This window comes from Siniperca chuatsi, linkage group LG15 (assembly GCF_020085105.1).
Source record: "Siniperca chuatsi isolate FFG_IHB_CAS linkage group LG15, ASM2008510v1, whole genome shotgun sequence".
Classification (NCBI taxonomy): Eukaryota; Metazoa; Chordata; class Actinopteri; order Centrarchiformes; family Sinipercidae; genus Siniperca; species Siniperca chuatsi.
In genome coordinates this window covers 21968779-21984117 of record NC_058056.1, presented here as the reverse complement: position 1 = coordinate 21984117, position 15339 = coordinate 21968779, and the positions used below count along the sequence as shown (strand labels likewise).

The window sequence follows — 15339 nt, the reverse complement described above, 5'->3', positions numbered from 1 at the left end:
CAGCAGCAACATATCCACCTCCTCAATCATCACTCTATCAGAGGTAGCAGCAGGGTGTGATTTTAACTGAGGCAACAGATGTAACAAGGATGAATAACAGGTGCATCACTGGGTGTAGTACACCCAAATGTTTAAAAAGGGCATAAAGAAAATGATGAGAAATACTTTTTAAAAACAACTAACTGTACTGATGCCATATTTTGCACAAGTAAATATTAGATATGTCTGAGATGCCGGTGTCCACTCAGGCATATTTTTGTTTACCTTGCGAAGCTTCTCGATCATCTCCTCAATGCTGATGTCTCCATTTTGGGAAACCTTGCACTCCATGTTGGTGAGCCACTCGCAGAGCTCCTTGTACTTTTCGTTGAATACAGTCCACTCATTTAGCTTCTCACTCACCTGCTGCCTGCGCAGTGACAGCTGCAGAGGCACAGCAATATATATTCAGTTAAGTGCATCACTGGGCAAAGTGCATAAAAACAGTCAATACATGTTAATCAAAAATACATTAATGTCAAAAAGTCTCAAAGTGCTGCATCAAGCAGCAGTTGTCTGCTTCTGTGTGTTTCCTGTGTGCATATTTTATCGACTCTACACAGGATGCAACTCTGAAAAAAATTCTGACCTTGAGGTTTCACTTTGCACGCCAAAGCAACAGCTGCAGACAGGAAAGTTCCTTTTTAAAATTTGTAGTGAAATGCCATTTTGAGTTACATTTAAGCAATCTGAGGAACAGTGCATTCTGTATGCATAAGTTACAGCTTTTTCAGAACTGTGCAAGTGAATGTGGGAAAAAACAAAGAGGAAATGCTTTTGCGCTAATGCTTATTTTATCCTCTTGTTGTACTATGACTTGAAAGTCTCTGTGTGAAAATTCTCCTTCCATAAGATTCAGTTGCATTTCTAAAACTCACTAGTCATATAAATATTCCGTCTTTTATCCATGTGTTGGTAAGCTGTATTTGATGTTGGTTAACTGACACCAACCAGACCAAAGTATAACAGTCTTATGATTTTGTTTGACACCAGCACCACCATTTGGTATCTCAAGAAACTGCAGAGACCAGTGTATCAGATAGTGACACCTGAGTGTTACGAATGTTACATGGTTAATGCTGTGTGGTACAGAGAATAGCTATGAAGTAATTGTCCATAGTTTTATTTGAATAATGTCCAAGTAGCTGATCAGATACGCAGTACACAGTATATTCAGAAAATCAGCTATACACAGGTACTGTGGAGTGCACTGTACCTGGTGGCAGATTTCGTCCCATTGTCGATGCAGTAGCTCAATTCGCTCCTGCAGGACAGACAGGTCCTCAGCACTGATGTAGCAAGACAAGGACTCTCGCAACACAGTCAGATGGGCCAGATCCCCAGTCCAGCCATCAAATGTATTCTCCAGTTCCTGTTATTGAAACAAAAGTAATATTATTAAAACATTCACTTGTAAATCTTGCAAACACAACCTTTACCAACACCTCTTGACCTGAACAACAATGTCAGTTAAATTTCTTTCACAGTCAGCTCAACAGATGAGGCATCTTGTTCAAAAAAATCTACACTGCTTCTACACTTTTTAGGTCAAGGGCCCCAAAGTGATGTTGATTTTCAGACTTGTGTTATTGGTATGTAAAATTTCCTCTTAATGAAATTACTGAAAAATGCCTAGAGGCTGTTACCGTGCAACGCATCTGCTCAGCTTGCAGATCCTCGTGGTGATCAGGAAGAGGCTGAGAGAGCTGCCGTTTGAAGGCTCGAAGTTTTTCCAGTGATCCACCAATGCCTCTCTCACACCTCTCCCAGTCCTGTATATGACACAAACAATGGTTGCAACTGCATCAGTGCTACATAACTTAGAGTTAAACAGCAAAATAATAGTTATTTTTAGTATGACATGTTTGGCATTCCCCTTTTAAACCACAAGTAAAAGTTGTGGTGGAAGTTTTGAAAAAAAAAACAAAGACAAGCATACAAACTTGCACCTATAATGCAAAAACATTTATGGTATCCCTTCAATGTGCCCTGAGCTTCCCTGTACTCTACAACCTGCTGGCAATTTGTCTGGTTTACCTTTAACAAGGTGGAAAGCTCTTTCTTCTGTTCATCCAGGCAGATGCTGGCATGTTTCCATCGCTCCTGGATCTCGGTAAGCTCTGTCTGCAGAGCCACCTCCGCCCGGCTATCAGCCGACAGGAGCAGTTGTCTGCCAGCCTCCACTGTCAGGATGTAGCTGCCCTGCTGACGCTGCAGCACCTTTTCCTTCAGCTTTAACAGAAAGCACAATCACTCAGATAAAATAATTCTTCATGATGAAGCTACAGACCTGTTAACCTCCTGCCCAACCAACATATATAAATGTACAGTTATCAATTTTGGAGTATCAGATAGTTGATCACATCAGTCCCTGCTGTAGCTGTTGTACTTCAATGTTTTCCAAGTAAGTTTATTTTTTCTTCATTGATCAAGATTCTGATCTTTTTGACAGGAGCCATTGCATAATACTTCTTTGTCACCCTGACAAAGATTTAGGGAATATATGCCTGTTCTGGAGAGATTAGTGGGGGGACTAAACACAAAATGTGTATATTTCTGTCCAGCACCATCTAGATAAACCTGAGATGTGTACTTTGTAAGCTTTTATATTATGTACCTGAACAGCGTCCAGCATGGAGCGGGCTTGTTGCAGAGGAACTGTAGTCCCTGCCTGAAGGGCTTCTGCAGGATGGGAGACCTCCACCAGCCATTTGCGCAGCTTTTCCACCATTTCTCTGTAGCGTTGCCACTGGCGGATCAGACCGTCAATGATGCCCCGCCTCTGTTGAGCACGCCGCACTACGCCCTGCCACTGGTTACCCAGGAGAGCCAACTTCAGGTTGAACTCATCTCTGCAGGAGGGGGAAGTAATATAATTGTCAAAAGATTTTTGGAGTAAATAAAGAGCAATGGATTTACTACGTCTTGCAATCTTCTATTCATAGTAACATTGTATAAGATATTAAATGGTGGGTGAGTAATGACTAGCAGATTAGAAACACTGTGATTTTGGGACTCTTTACCTGTCATCTACCTGACCCTGTTCTAACATCCTCTGTCCATCACTGATAATAGAGTGGAGGATCTGCTGCCGACTGAACATCTCAGCTTGGAATAACTGGAAGACAACATATTGATGATTAATGAATACATAAATTTAAAAAAGAAGCTGTTTCAGGGCCTTTTACTTTAAAGGGACTCTAACCTCATGAGTTTTTTGCTGCTCCATCAAACTCTGGTAGTTCCCAGAAATTTCCACTGCCAGATTCTCTTCCGTTTGGACCAAGAACTCCATCCATGTTTCACATTTCTCCAGGAAGGTCTGCTGCTGCAACAGGAAGGACTGAAGTTTGCTGCAAGGAAGCAAACAGCAACTGAGCAAATAAAATACGTCATTTTGATGCCCACCCATCATCATCATCTCATTCACATAGGACATTAGCCTTTACTGTACATCTGTGGTGTTCTTGACATTATTTGTGCCAGTCCCTCATTTATTCATTCAATTAATTTAACCTGTCTTGAAACGGTAAAAGGAATGGCCACATTTATTTAAACATTTATTTTCAGAAATGGATATACACCATTTTAACCCCCTTTGGGTAAGGCTTGCACATTTTTTTTTACCTTTTATCATATCTTTTATGTGTCATACCTGAATCTCTCTGTGGTCTGTGCTGAGGCTGTTGACCAGCTCCTGTTGAGGTTCTGCATGCGCTTGATCTCTGAATCGTTGAGAGGGAGCCGGTAACCAAGCTCATTAAGACGCTCCAGTTCAGGAGCCATACTACTGAATTTTAGCATGAGCCTCTGTAGGAGGACAAGCGAGAAATGTTAAATTCCTCAATTTCAGGACAATCAGTCAAATTTATTCTTTCAACTAACTGACAAAAGTTTAAAAAAAAAAAGCTAAAACTAAAACCTTGAGTTCCTCCATGCGGTCTTGGATGACTGTCAGGTCGGTGGAGCTGTTGGGATCTTGCACCTTCAGAGCCTCCTCAGCTTCAACTACCCAGCACCCCAGTGAATCCAGCTGATCATTAAAGGTTTCATAGTCTTGAACTCCAGTCTAGTGTGGAAGAGAAATGTCAGTAACCCATAAGCATAAAATTCTGACTGGATGACTGACAACTTCAATGGACAACTTGGAGTCAAAACTATTTGTCATAAATAATTTTCACTACCTGCAGTGTGGTGAACTGTCTGGTAAGGGCCTGTTCCACAGCAGCCAGCTGTTGGGTGAGAGAGAGGCGATCTGACTGGATGGCAGATGCTGCTGATGTGTCCACCTGCTGTTTCAGCTGATCTCCCAGTTCTTGGAGAACCTGCAAGGAGGCCTGCACTGGAGCTTGGGACCGGAGCACCTCCTGAGACAAACCACCCATAAAATTTTGAGTAGAGTATCTTTTTCATTCAAAACTAAAAAACAAACAAAATCCTACATGGAAAAAAAGTATATGCATCTATTGGGAGGCACGCCAATGGGCAAAAATCTGCTAAATTCTTCAGTGCAATCCGATGCAGCCACAAAGAAACATAGTTTTGTTATACGCAGCAAAGTAGCTTTTATAACATAGTCATATACTGAACGGCTGTTTAGATGTAAAATGAGTCAACAGTGGCAAAGCTGTGGCCTCACTCACGCTGCATTCTTGGATCCAGTCAGACACTTCCTCGTCAGCGATGTCCTTGCTGCAGGCGAGCTTGAGGAGCTGGTCTGCCTTTTCCTCCTGCAGCTGGACGCTGCTGCAGCTCTGCTCATAAAGCTCCTTGTAGCGTTGCCATAGCTGAAGCAGGGCTTTGCTGCTTCTCAGACGCTCTGCAATCTCCTCCAGTAAGCCAGTCCATCTGAGTGCAAATATGACATGGATCAATATAAAGGATGAAGAAAAGAATACTTAATATTTTTTAAACAAGCAAAATAATAATAACAATAATTGAAAACATATAAGAGTTAATCAAGATCACCTTGCATTGACGTCCTTAAGGGCATTGTTGAGAGAATCTGACACTGAAGGGTGACACTCCCTCAGCAGCTGGTGGGTCACAGCACCAAACTTCCTCAGGCTGCTCTCCTGTTTCTCTAGTTCCTCTTGTAAATCCTTTACAGGTGACAGACAAATACAGTGCTTAATTTACCAAGGATAAGCAAGGATAAACAGTGTATTAGACCAAATTTAGAAGCATTACCCTAATGAAAAATATAACTGTCAACTTTGTTGCAAGATTTCAGAAACACATACTAATGCAATCAATGCAAAGAAATTTGTTTGCATGACTACAGGCCAGCTGACAGGTATAATAAATCATAAAACGCCTCTTCATCATAACATACCTGCAGACTTTGCACCTGCAACTGAACAGCCTCCAGGGAGCCTGTGAGGAGGCGAAAACGAGATACAGAGTACCTTCCCTCCATCAGGTAGCCATTGATCTCTTCTGAAGCCCGTTTGTATAGACTCCACTGATCCAGCACTGACGTTAGACTGATTTTTAGTTGCCCTATCTGTTAAAGGTGGAATAAAAAACACACAGTGACATTCAGAAAATTGTGAAGACCAGACCTAAACTGAACAGGAAAGAGCAGAATAGATGGGTGTAATCGAAGGACGACATTAAAAACATTGTGGAATAACAGTGGAAAGAGAACAGGGGAGCTTACCAAGTGGTCCAGGTTAGCCCAGGTGTGATTGACACCCTGGAGCGTCTCCATGACGATAGCACAGGCCTCATCGGTCTTGTTCTGGACAAGGGCACAGCCCTGCTCTTCCACCCTCTCTAGTTCTTTCTCTTTTTCCTTCATCAACTCTTCCATTTCCTGAAAGTTAATAGTTTTCACAAGATAAAAAAACATGGACTCAAAAAGGTGATAATAAGAGCATGTAGGGGTATAACATGTTTTGATAAATCAGTCATGGCACAGTAAGAGAAGCCTACCTGGCAGTCTTTGAGAGCATTCTGCACGGATGTCAAATCTTCTATCCGGTGTTTCCTCTTTAACCTTTCTTCTTGAGTTCCCATCCAGGACTTCAGGGCCTGAACGCTGCTCTCATACTCCAACCACATCTCCAAAAGGCTCTCCAGGAACTGGATCTGCAAGTATTTCATACAAATTATACTGAACACTGATTTTGCACTAATAAATGACTATGGCTGTTATTCTGTCATTAACAGTATCAATGTCTATGACCTCACCCTCTCATTGATGCGGCCTTGTAGGATCTGCCAGCGTCGGTTCATGGCTCCCAGTCGCTCAGCAAAGTCTGTCTTATCACTGCGCTTGCTCTCCACATCCTGACCACTGATCTGCAGCACTGACTGGTTGACAAAGTCCACAGTCAGCTGCTTACAGCTTAAATCTACTCTGAAGCCCTGAATTGGAGGAAACAACAGTAGATTCACAATTAAAATGGCAGTCACAGATTCATAATTAAAATCATAGATAACATCAACATAATAATCAGGTTAGTAAGAGTACATACAAGAAATACTCAAAAATAAAATCTAGAACATGTTTAAACACCTACATTTTGGACACACATATGCTCTTAAATAGTTTGATTTGTAGCTAGAAAAATATTCATATAGTTTGCAAACCCTAAAAAAGCAAACCTTTTACCTCTTTAAAATGCATGAAATACTAAAAATGTATGTAGCTGTCACATATTGTATTTCTACCAAAGATTCACATCATACACTTTGTAAACAAAGTCAAAAGTGCCACGAATCTAAAAAAATCTGTATGATAAGTACACTACCTTGTATTTTTGCAAGTAGTCCTGAATCACATTTGACCCCACGGCACTCTTGAGGTTTTCTTCATTCTCCTCAATGACATTCTCCATCAATGATATCCAGTTAAACAGCTCAGAAATGGCATGACGGGAGGCCAACTTCTCCATTTGGATCTGCGAAAAAATTAAACCCATTGGACCAGTATATTAAACATCCATGAAGAAAAAAACGCACATGCTACCAGTTTGAGGGCAATCTTGTGTGAAAACGTCCGTATACGAGTGAAGCAGCAGAAAGGGGTAATCCTATTTGCCCTGGAGCAGCTAAGCCTGTTCAGTCTGGCTGCATGTGACGATACCTGATGCAGTTTCTCCTGGACCACTGGGATGCGTGTGAGCAGCTCAGTCCACTGAGTGTCAATGCGTGCCAGGTCAGACCGCAGCACCACCGTGTCCACTTTCTTCAGACGCAGCAGCTGGTTGCCCTCGGTTACCACTGAGCTCTTCAAGCTGGACTTACTTTCAACTTCCTTTGAAAACTCCTGAGACAGAGAGTGACAGGAATCGTCAGCTGGTATGCAATCAAAGGTATATTTTATGATGATGCTACATACGGAGCATTTTTTGCAGATGACACAGCAAGATTACTACTACTACTACTACATCCATGACAACTACTACTGCTAACACTACTACAATTATAGGAAATACAATTTGCACTAAGAATTCTACATTTATCCAAAACGCCATTATTTTACAGTAAGGTGATGCACTTATACACCAAGAATATGCTATAAAAATGTGAATACAGTGCATAGTATATTATGTAAATTGTATCTATATATATGTGTGGTCTTTATAGATCCATATGAAGTATGGTGGCTCAGTGGTGCGCACGTAAGACATGCATGTTAGGTATTGAAAATACTTTTACAATTGCCCTTGACTGAGGCACTGACCTCAGATCAGGAGTTCATTGATTTACTTATTTATTTATGTATTTATTTGTTTATTTAACAGGGACCATACACATTAACATTGTTTAATTGGAAGAAATAATGCAACAGATGTAATGTATATAGAACATCTAGCTGAAACTAATTTGCAGGACCCATCACTGGTTAGGGCTTTTACATTTGTTTAAAACAACTAAACAAAAATAAATAAAATATTCAGGATAAAGGCAACACAATAGATATTTTCACTGTGTTGGTTTCTGAGCATTGCACTTTGGCTGCCCACTGCTGCTAAATAGTTAAGATGGGTCAGATGAATGTCCCAACAGGGAATAATAAGTATAACTTATTTGGGTGGATAGTCATTTCCTACAAGTTTCCCCACAAATATGGAGCGTGTTTTAGTTGTGGGCAGCATGTCTGTATAAATGTCTACTAGTTGTAGCACTGTTGCTGGCGAAGAGCCTGAGTCTCTGGATCAATACAGATGAAAAATGTTAAAGAAAACAAACAAATCTGTGGCCTTACAAGGAAAGCAGAGAGATGGTCTCTGACAGTTTCCAGGTCCTGTGGGACTAACACTGCCTGCGTATTCCAAAACTCGAGACGCTCCAGAGCAGACTGCAGCCATTGACTAAACTCTGCACACTCCCTCTGATACCTGGAGGAAATTCAATCATAGAGCATAGTCATGCAGTGATACTGAGTTCAGAAATCACATGTACAGTCTATCTGCTTGAGAAAATTATTTTGTAAAACTGAAACTTTAAGAAACCATCTTACATACCCTTCGTAAAGATAATGTTTTTCAGTGTCCTTATGGGATATCATTTGTATATAATGCCTAAAACCTGTTTCTGATGTGTTTCTGACCTGGTCCAGTGTTTTAGGATGGCCTCCAGGCGCTGTAGTTCCTTGTTGACCTTGCTGGTGTTGTTGAGCCAGTGTTCTCCCAGCAGCGTGAGTTGATTCTCCAGTGCAGGACAGCACACTGACACCAAGAGATGTTTTCCCTCATCCAGTACCTGGTATAGCTTGTGCTGGTATTCTGTCAGTCTTCCCTTTAGACCCTTTACAGAGAATGGAAGAGGAAATAGACAACAAAATCTTAAAAAAGTGACGAAGCAGATGAAGCAGCACCAGCTGAGAAGATTTGGGTGAAGAAAGTGAGCGCGTACAGTCATGTTGCAATTGAGGAAGGTGCTTAAATCTCAACTGACTGAACATAAAGTTGCTCAGAGTCTAGCAGAAGCAAGTGGTAATGGGCAGGTACCAGCAATTAAGTAAAAGTAAAGCAAATCTTCCCAGAGTAAAAGAAAACTACATCAAGAGGCTCAGAGAGGAAAAAATGCATATCATGTGTGCTTGCCTCTTGAATTTCCTTTGGTCTTCCTTGGCCACAGATTAAATCTTGCAAGAATACTTTCTTTTATTCCTACTTTATCAACAGTATAGCATCAAAACAAGAAGGCTTATGGATATTATTTAGGCTTATTATACCATACTCTAAAATCTGCATGGATGCCACTTTGTACCTGATACAATGAGATTCTGTCCATGAGCCTTTCTTCAGTCTCTTCCACCAGGCCAACAGTAGGGATACTTCCTTCAACTGCCTCCAATTGGCAGTTCAGAGTCTGGTAATCCTGCACCAAGCGGCACCAAGTCTACAAAAAAAGAATACATAGAACATTTGAAATTGAAAGAGCTGACAGGTAAACCTCAGATGAAGACCACTATTATTGATCGCTGACAAATTTCCATAATTATTCCACTACAATTACAACTATTTGACTTTTTTTTTAAAATGGAGGCTTTGCAGTGAATGTGAATAAAAAATGTCCACTTTCTGAAAATTTAAAAATCAGCTAACAAGATGTTCCAACTGTTCCATTGTGACTTGTTTAGAACATGCAGTAGAGTAAAAAGACAGTAATTTATTTCTATTGTTTGTGTGTTTCTTATACAATATATGAACACTTAGCAACTGTTGTGCTCTCCAGTCATGGAGGAAACTTAAGCTTTCCAATACATTGTGTGTAAACAAAGCTTATTTAGATTTAGTTCTCAAGCAGAGGTAACTTATCCTTTCAAGTTAGAAACAACATACTGTATTTAAATAGTTAAATAGTTTTAATCTTGGCCAGAAAAATAGGCATTTGAAATAATGACATTTTCAGATTTCCTATAATTATATCAGTATGCTTTCAAAAGAAAAATAATAGTTAACACAAATAGTATTTCCTCTCTCACTTCCAGGATGCACTCCAGCTCAACTCCTTTACTGTGTGCCTCTTTGAGGACGCTCTGAGCCTCAGCCAGTGTCTCCTCCAGGGCCTGACTCTCTTTGGGAAGCATCAGGCCACTGATTTTTTTGAAGTACGTTTCTGTTAGAATCATATGGGACTCCAGACCCTGGAAGAACTCCTAGAAAACACAATCAGACACACACAAACACACCATTGAGCAGTTTTTCCCTCAGCATTACTAGCTTTGTGTTCAATGTTTCACACTGTTGATAAATATTCCTTAAGTCTTTCTAGTTTAATAGAGCTCCAAATAGACCAAACCTTATGTTTGTCCAGGTGACTCTGGACTTCCTCCACAGAGCTGGCAATGATCCTCTGATCGGCAGCCATCTTGTCTTTAGCTGTGTCCACCAGATCAGTCAGGTCCTGCAGAGCACGTTCGTACTGCTCCTTCAGGGCCATATTCTGGTTCAGCCCACTGCGCCGGGAACCCACTGTCATCACCAGCTCCTCATAGGAATCCTGAAAACACAGAAGAAGAATATTGTGTTTTCATTTTGTTTTGCTAAAATTATTCCATCAATTTCATGTTGTATATTGTTTGATATTTGATAGAATTTGCCAAAGAGTTACTGGCATATTTTCAAGCTCCCCTACATATTGTTTTACCTATTGTATTGTACCTATGTAATGTAGTGGTAAAATAATAATGTAACCCTATGTGAAGCATGACAATTTCCTAATGGTACATTCAGATAGTCTTGGGACATAACCCTTGACCTGGTATCATGTTAAGTTTGTTCTGCTAGACTTTTCTACCAAACAAACCAAAATTATTTTTTAAAATCATGTCATGTCTTCTATGTTTATGTTTATAAGAGGTTTATAACTTTTATCTACTTTTATTAATTATATTTATATTTCACAAAATTATTTAAGTTTTAAATAAGCAAAACCTATACTGAGAAGCTTTTACGACATGGTTTTCAGACTAAGCAACTTTTAGTGAGAGCTGTCAGTGATGTACATTACCTGGAGCTTTAGTAGTTTGTTTGTTGATATCTGATCCACCTGTAGTGCTGCTCCTCTGGTTTTGAGCTCCGTAATCCTCTGTTCAAAGTCTTTTAGGCTCTCCTCTGCACTGGCAATAACCTAAGAGAAATGACATTCACAATCATGTTTTATTCTCTGTAAGCTCTGATGGCATGCATGTCTATGCAAAAACTTGCATTACCTCTAGTTGTTTTGAAGCTGGTCTATCCATGGCTCCAGCTAAGGCCTGTAGGATCTGGCACTTGGTCTCAATTAAAGCAGTTTGGAGAAGTTGCAACTCAGTCTGTATTGGGCAAAAGACAATTTAAAGAACATTTATCTTAAGGTATATGGGTTTATGATCTATATAATACTGTATGTATATGGCTATACAGAAAATGTCATGTTGTGTGTTTTGCAACTGTGATCAAGTTCAATAAAAACAAATGTGATTTAACATAATAAAAAGTAACATTTCCTGAGCAGTGATTAGCTCTAAATCTGACTATATTAGCCAATGTTTTGGTTTTATAGTGGACATTCATCAAGAAAAATAAAACATGAAAAACCCTTCAAATGCAACAAATGCAAAATATCAAGCAAACCTGGTAGGCTGTGAGCTCATGTGCTCTGGTCCTCATATGGTCACAGCGTTGCCCCAGAGCACAACCTAGAGCTCCTAATCTCTCTTTCAGGCAGTCAAGGTTGTCCTCTAGCAGAGCTCGGTCCTCTTGTCTCAACCCCGAAGACCCAGTTAGCAGAGCCTGGCTGAGCTTCACGTCCTCTGTGACATGCCTCACATCATTCTCTAAGGTCTGGAGGAAAGTTCAGGACAGTTCAGAAATATTTAAAATGACAAGATTACATCCATAGTGTAGATAAACTGCAACTTTGATTGTCAGGTTCGAATCCCAATGAGAAACGTTTTTTTTTAATATATTTAATGTTATTACCCATCCAAAATCCTAATTTTTAAACTTCAGCCACATACTGTATCAGTAATCAACTGAACTTTAATAATAAAAATATATATTATATATTAAATATATATATATATATTAAAAAATAATAATTCCTAGGTTATGGGTATTGTCAGGCTCATATGATTTGCTATTTTAAACCTTCTGCAATAACTAAAGAAGCTGCACAAATAGACCTGATTGTACCTCCTGCTTTTGTAGCTGGGTCTCTGCGTTTTCAGCCAGCAGCACTGAGCCAGAGAAGACGTTGTTCTCCACACCATCCAGCCAGGAGGAGGTGGATGACACAGCTGCGTAGAGCTGCTGTTCCATCTGCGGCACCTGTGTCTCACCACCACCAGGCTGTGTATACACAAGAGTGTTGCAAATTTCCTTTGACAAGTGTTGAACTACATAATTTAATGTTGCAATGTAATGGTTTAAAATGTACAAAAATGTTATAGAAATAATAAAACCTGAGTGGTCATGTCCTCTATTGTTTGTCTGAAGCCATCATACAGTGTCTTCAGGGAGGATTTTTCAGCCTGTGTTTCTCCTTTAAACAGTGATCCAGCTGTGGTCACACGAGAAGCTCTGGAATATACCTGGGGGGAAAAAAAACAAAACAGACAGACGACAGTCAACAACAGTCAATGGTTTTCAAAACTGATAACAACAAGAACAATGTCAATACACTTTACTTCCACTGCTACTTTATGCTACCAATAACAATACAACAGGGTTTGTACCGGCTGTTTGTGGTCCTGCTCCAGGGTTTTCTGCAGGAGCTGAAGTTTAGTTTTGAGCTCTAGTCTCAGGCTCTCCCATCTCTGCCTCATCTGCTCTCGAGCAGCCTGAGATTCCCTCTCAACCAAAGCTGCTGGTGAAAATGGCTCTGTTGTACTGCACGGTGACAGAAACAGGAATTAATTAATGTTTCATTTATAATCTGCCACAGGAATCATTACATAGATTAACTTAACATTTTACTATTTGAGTAAAATTTTATCTGTATGGTTTAATAGTATGTAAAATACCTGGCACTGCTGGGCGAGGCCTGCTGGATGAGGATCTCCTCTCCTCTGCTAGCAACTGACTGGAGCAACTTTTTCTGTTCTGCGAGCTGCTCCTCCAGTTCCTAAAAAGTAAACATGTAAAACAGTTAGAATGGACTTTGTATGATATAATAATTAACACAGCTTCTGAATAACTGTGGTTGCTGTATAATGGTACAAAGGTATTATTATTTTATTTAATGAAGATGGTATTTTATTTTTCAACAGTATAACAGTAAAAATATACCTTTCCCATACAAAAGTGCTGCAATATGTGATAGTGGCCACAAGAAAAAAGTAAATTAACAGCAAATCATTTGAGAAAGGAGATTTCAGTTTTGATATCAGTGGCCTGGCGCTGCCCAGTGCATTGCAATGAAGATTGAGTACAAAAACAAGGAAACAAAAAAAGTATGTGAAAATGTACCCTTTGTCTTTGCAGACTGTCCTGGTGTTGTTGGGAACGTGTGGTCCGGGCCTGGGCCAGCCAGTCCTGCACACTGGAACTCTGAGAGAGGCTGGAGTCTGATTCACTGTCCTCCTGCTCCTGCAGAGAGCCCTGTAGGACCAGACAATGTAAAATAAAACATTTAAACACACATCGGCAAGGAAGTAGGACCATCAAATGCAGTAAATAAATTTAGATTCACAAGTTTGGCAAATTTATCAGCGGGTGTAAAGAAAGAGGTGCCACACAGGAGATTCAGGACAAACAATATTCTCTTAGCTGGCTTTCATCTTTTGTTATGCTTGGTCGGTAGACAGGTAACAAATGGACTACACACTTAGGTCAGCCAAATGTATTATCATGCTCTAATGAATAGGGTGGTGGTGCAAATCAGAGTTTAAAAAACGTTTTTTATGGTGACTGAACCATATATCATGTGGTATTGTAAAAAGTTCAGCATCACATGCACACACATTAGTGTATGTCAGCATTTAAAGCATGTAGCCACCTCACCTGGATGTTAATCTGCTTGTCTTGTAGCATCCTCTGCAGCTCCAACAGGCTGCCCTTCAATGTGCGTAACTTCCTGGCCAACTGCTCAGCTTCCTCTCTGGTCTCTGTCCGGCCCTCCAGCAGCAGGTTCTCACTGTGCATGGACAGCTCTGACAGGGCCAGCACCTTCTCTTCAATCTCCAGCAGCATGTTCTGCAGTAGCAGGAGGAGAGAGGCCAGCTCAAACATAGTGTCTCACCACCGACAGCAACAGACCCTCCAGACAAACAGGGGCCCAGGGTCTGGGTGAACCCCCTACACCAGCAGCTTTCCCCAGCCACAGGACAGGGAGAGCCCTCTCTCTGCTTTCATCCTCGCCCCACCTCTCCGGCCTCGCCTCCTGTGCAACATATTACCACTAATCCTTCATGCTCCATGCTCTGAAGCATACATGCTCACGCTCAAATTCAAAAGCAATTCTCCTGTGCAGAACACCATTGTAAGTCCAGACCGGTTAACAATGCCCATTAGTGAATGCTGTTCCAATGTTTGAAGAAACAGTTGTTTTCTAATAGCATTGCCACTACTCTGCGATCGATAGCTTCAGCAGGTTTTTCTAAGGCAAAGAGTAACTCTCCCTCCCTCACGCTTTACCCTCGCCCGTTCTCTAGGATTCCCCTACTTGGATATTCAAGCAGCTTTGTCACCAACACCAATCCCGGCAGCAGGATCTATTAATCGTTTAAGAGCCACAACCCCTGACTACTCCGCTCTATGCTGCTAACAGGCCCCTGTCACACAGAGACATCTGCATAATCTGCTTAAGACTAGTGCTACAGTCGCTTAGGAGCCCAGCCATTTGAATGCCCCTCTAACTCTGCTAATGCTCTTGTTTACCCACTGAAAGGTTCCTGCCCCCCTGGGATGATCCACTGGGGATAAGGGAAACAAAATATTGAAGTATAAAACGGATGTAAATAATCCACTGGCAAATTTGGATTAGTGTGCTGACCAGAGACAATGACTGAACACCTAGAAAACAATACTCCAGTGCACAGTACTGCCATTCCTGATGCTTTGCTATGACGTATATATTAAGTAACCTCATATTCACAAATTAATTCATATTCTTAAGTAATAATTCCAATTAACATGTTTGCATCCACTGCTCTGAATGAACAGCATGCAGAGCTCTTACCTGACATTCAGCAAGCTGATCCTCCATATCTGTGTCCTCTAGAGGTTTAAGTTCAAGAATGGAGGTTACAGCACTGCGCTTTCTGGTCAACCACTGGTCCAGTTCATCTGCCTGGGTGTGATAGAGCTGTATGGCCTGTTCCTGACGTTGACCCTCCAGACGGTCACTAACGCGCTC

At 40.9% G+C, this 15339-nt stretch overlaps 1 protein-coding gene across 19 annotated transcripts in view; it reads right to left on the bottom strand.

Annotated features, from left to right (window-relative positions):
- syne1b (spectrin repeat containing, nuclear envelope 1b) overlaps positions 1–15339 on the bottom strand; it is a 91950-nt gene that overhangs the window by 14368 nt on the left and 62243 nt on the right. For all 19 annotated transcript variants that reach the window (XM_044165673.1, XM_044165677.1, XM_044165690.1 and 16 more), the window contains 33 exons: positions 15163–15339; positions 13986–14177; positions 13452–13583; positions 13007–13107; positions 12719–12872; positions 12446–12574; positions 12177–12332; positions 11616–11825; positions 11213–11314; positions 11011–11130; positions 10300–10500; positions 9983–10156; positions 9265–9396; positions 8603–8799; positions 8258–8390; positions 7133–7315; positions 6798–6947; positions 6235–6411; positions 5977–6132; positions 5702–5857; positions 5375–5545; positions 5008–5141; positions 4683–4887; positions 4224–4406; positions 3962–4108; positions 3695–3849; positions 3245–3392; positions 3063–3157; positions 2657–2891; positions 2077–2271; positions 1686–1811; positions 1256–1411; positions 265–423 (listed from right to left, as the gene is read on the bottom strand). In XM_044165673.1, coding sequence (XP_044021608.1) covers positions 265–423; positions 1256–1411; positions 1686–1811; positions 2077–2271; positions 2657–2891; positions 3063–3157; positions 3245–3392; positions 3695–3849; positions 3962–4108; positions 4224–4406; positions 4683–4887; positions 5008–5141; positions 5375–5545; positions 5702–5857; positions 5977–6132; positions 6235–6411; positions 6798–6947; positions 7133–7315; positions 8258–8390; positions 8603–8799; positions 9265–9396; positions 9983–10156; positions 10300–10500; positions 11011–11130; positions 11213–11314; positions 11616–11825; positions 12177–12332; positions 12446–12574; positions 12719–12872; positions 13007–13107; positions 13452–13583; positions 13986–14177; positions 15163–15339 — 5241 coding nt within the window. The remainder of the gene's footprint in view (positions 1–264; positions 424–1255; positions 1412–1685; positions 1812–2076; positions 2272–2656; positions 2892–3062; positions 3158–3244; positions 3393–3694; positions 3850–3961; positions 4109–4223; positions 4407–4682; positions 4888–5007; positions 5142–5374; positions 5546–5701; positions 5858–5976; positions 6133–6234; positions 6412–6797; positions 6948–7132; positions 7316–8257; positions 8391–8602; positions 8800–9264; positions 9397–9982; positions 10157–10299; positions 10501–11010; positions 11131–11212; positions 11315–11615; positions 11826–12176; positions 12333–12445; positions 12575–12718; positions 12873–13006; positions 13108–13451; positions 13584–13985; positions 14178–15162) is intronic.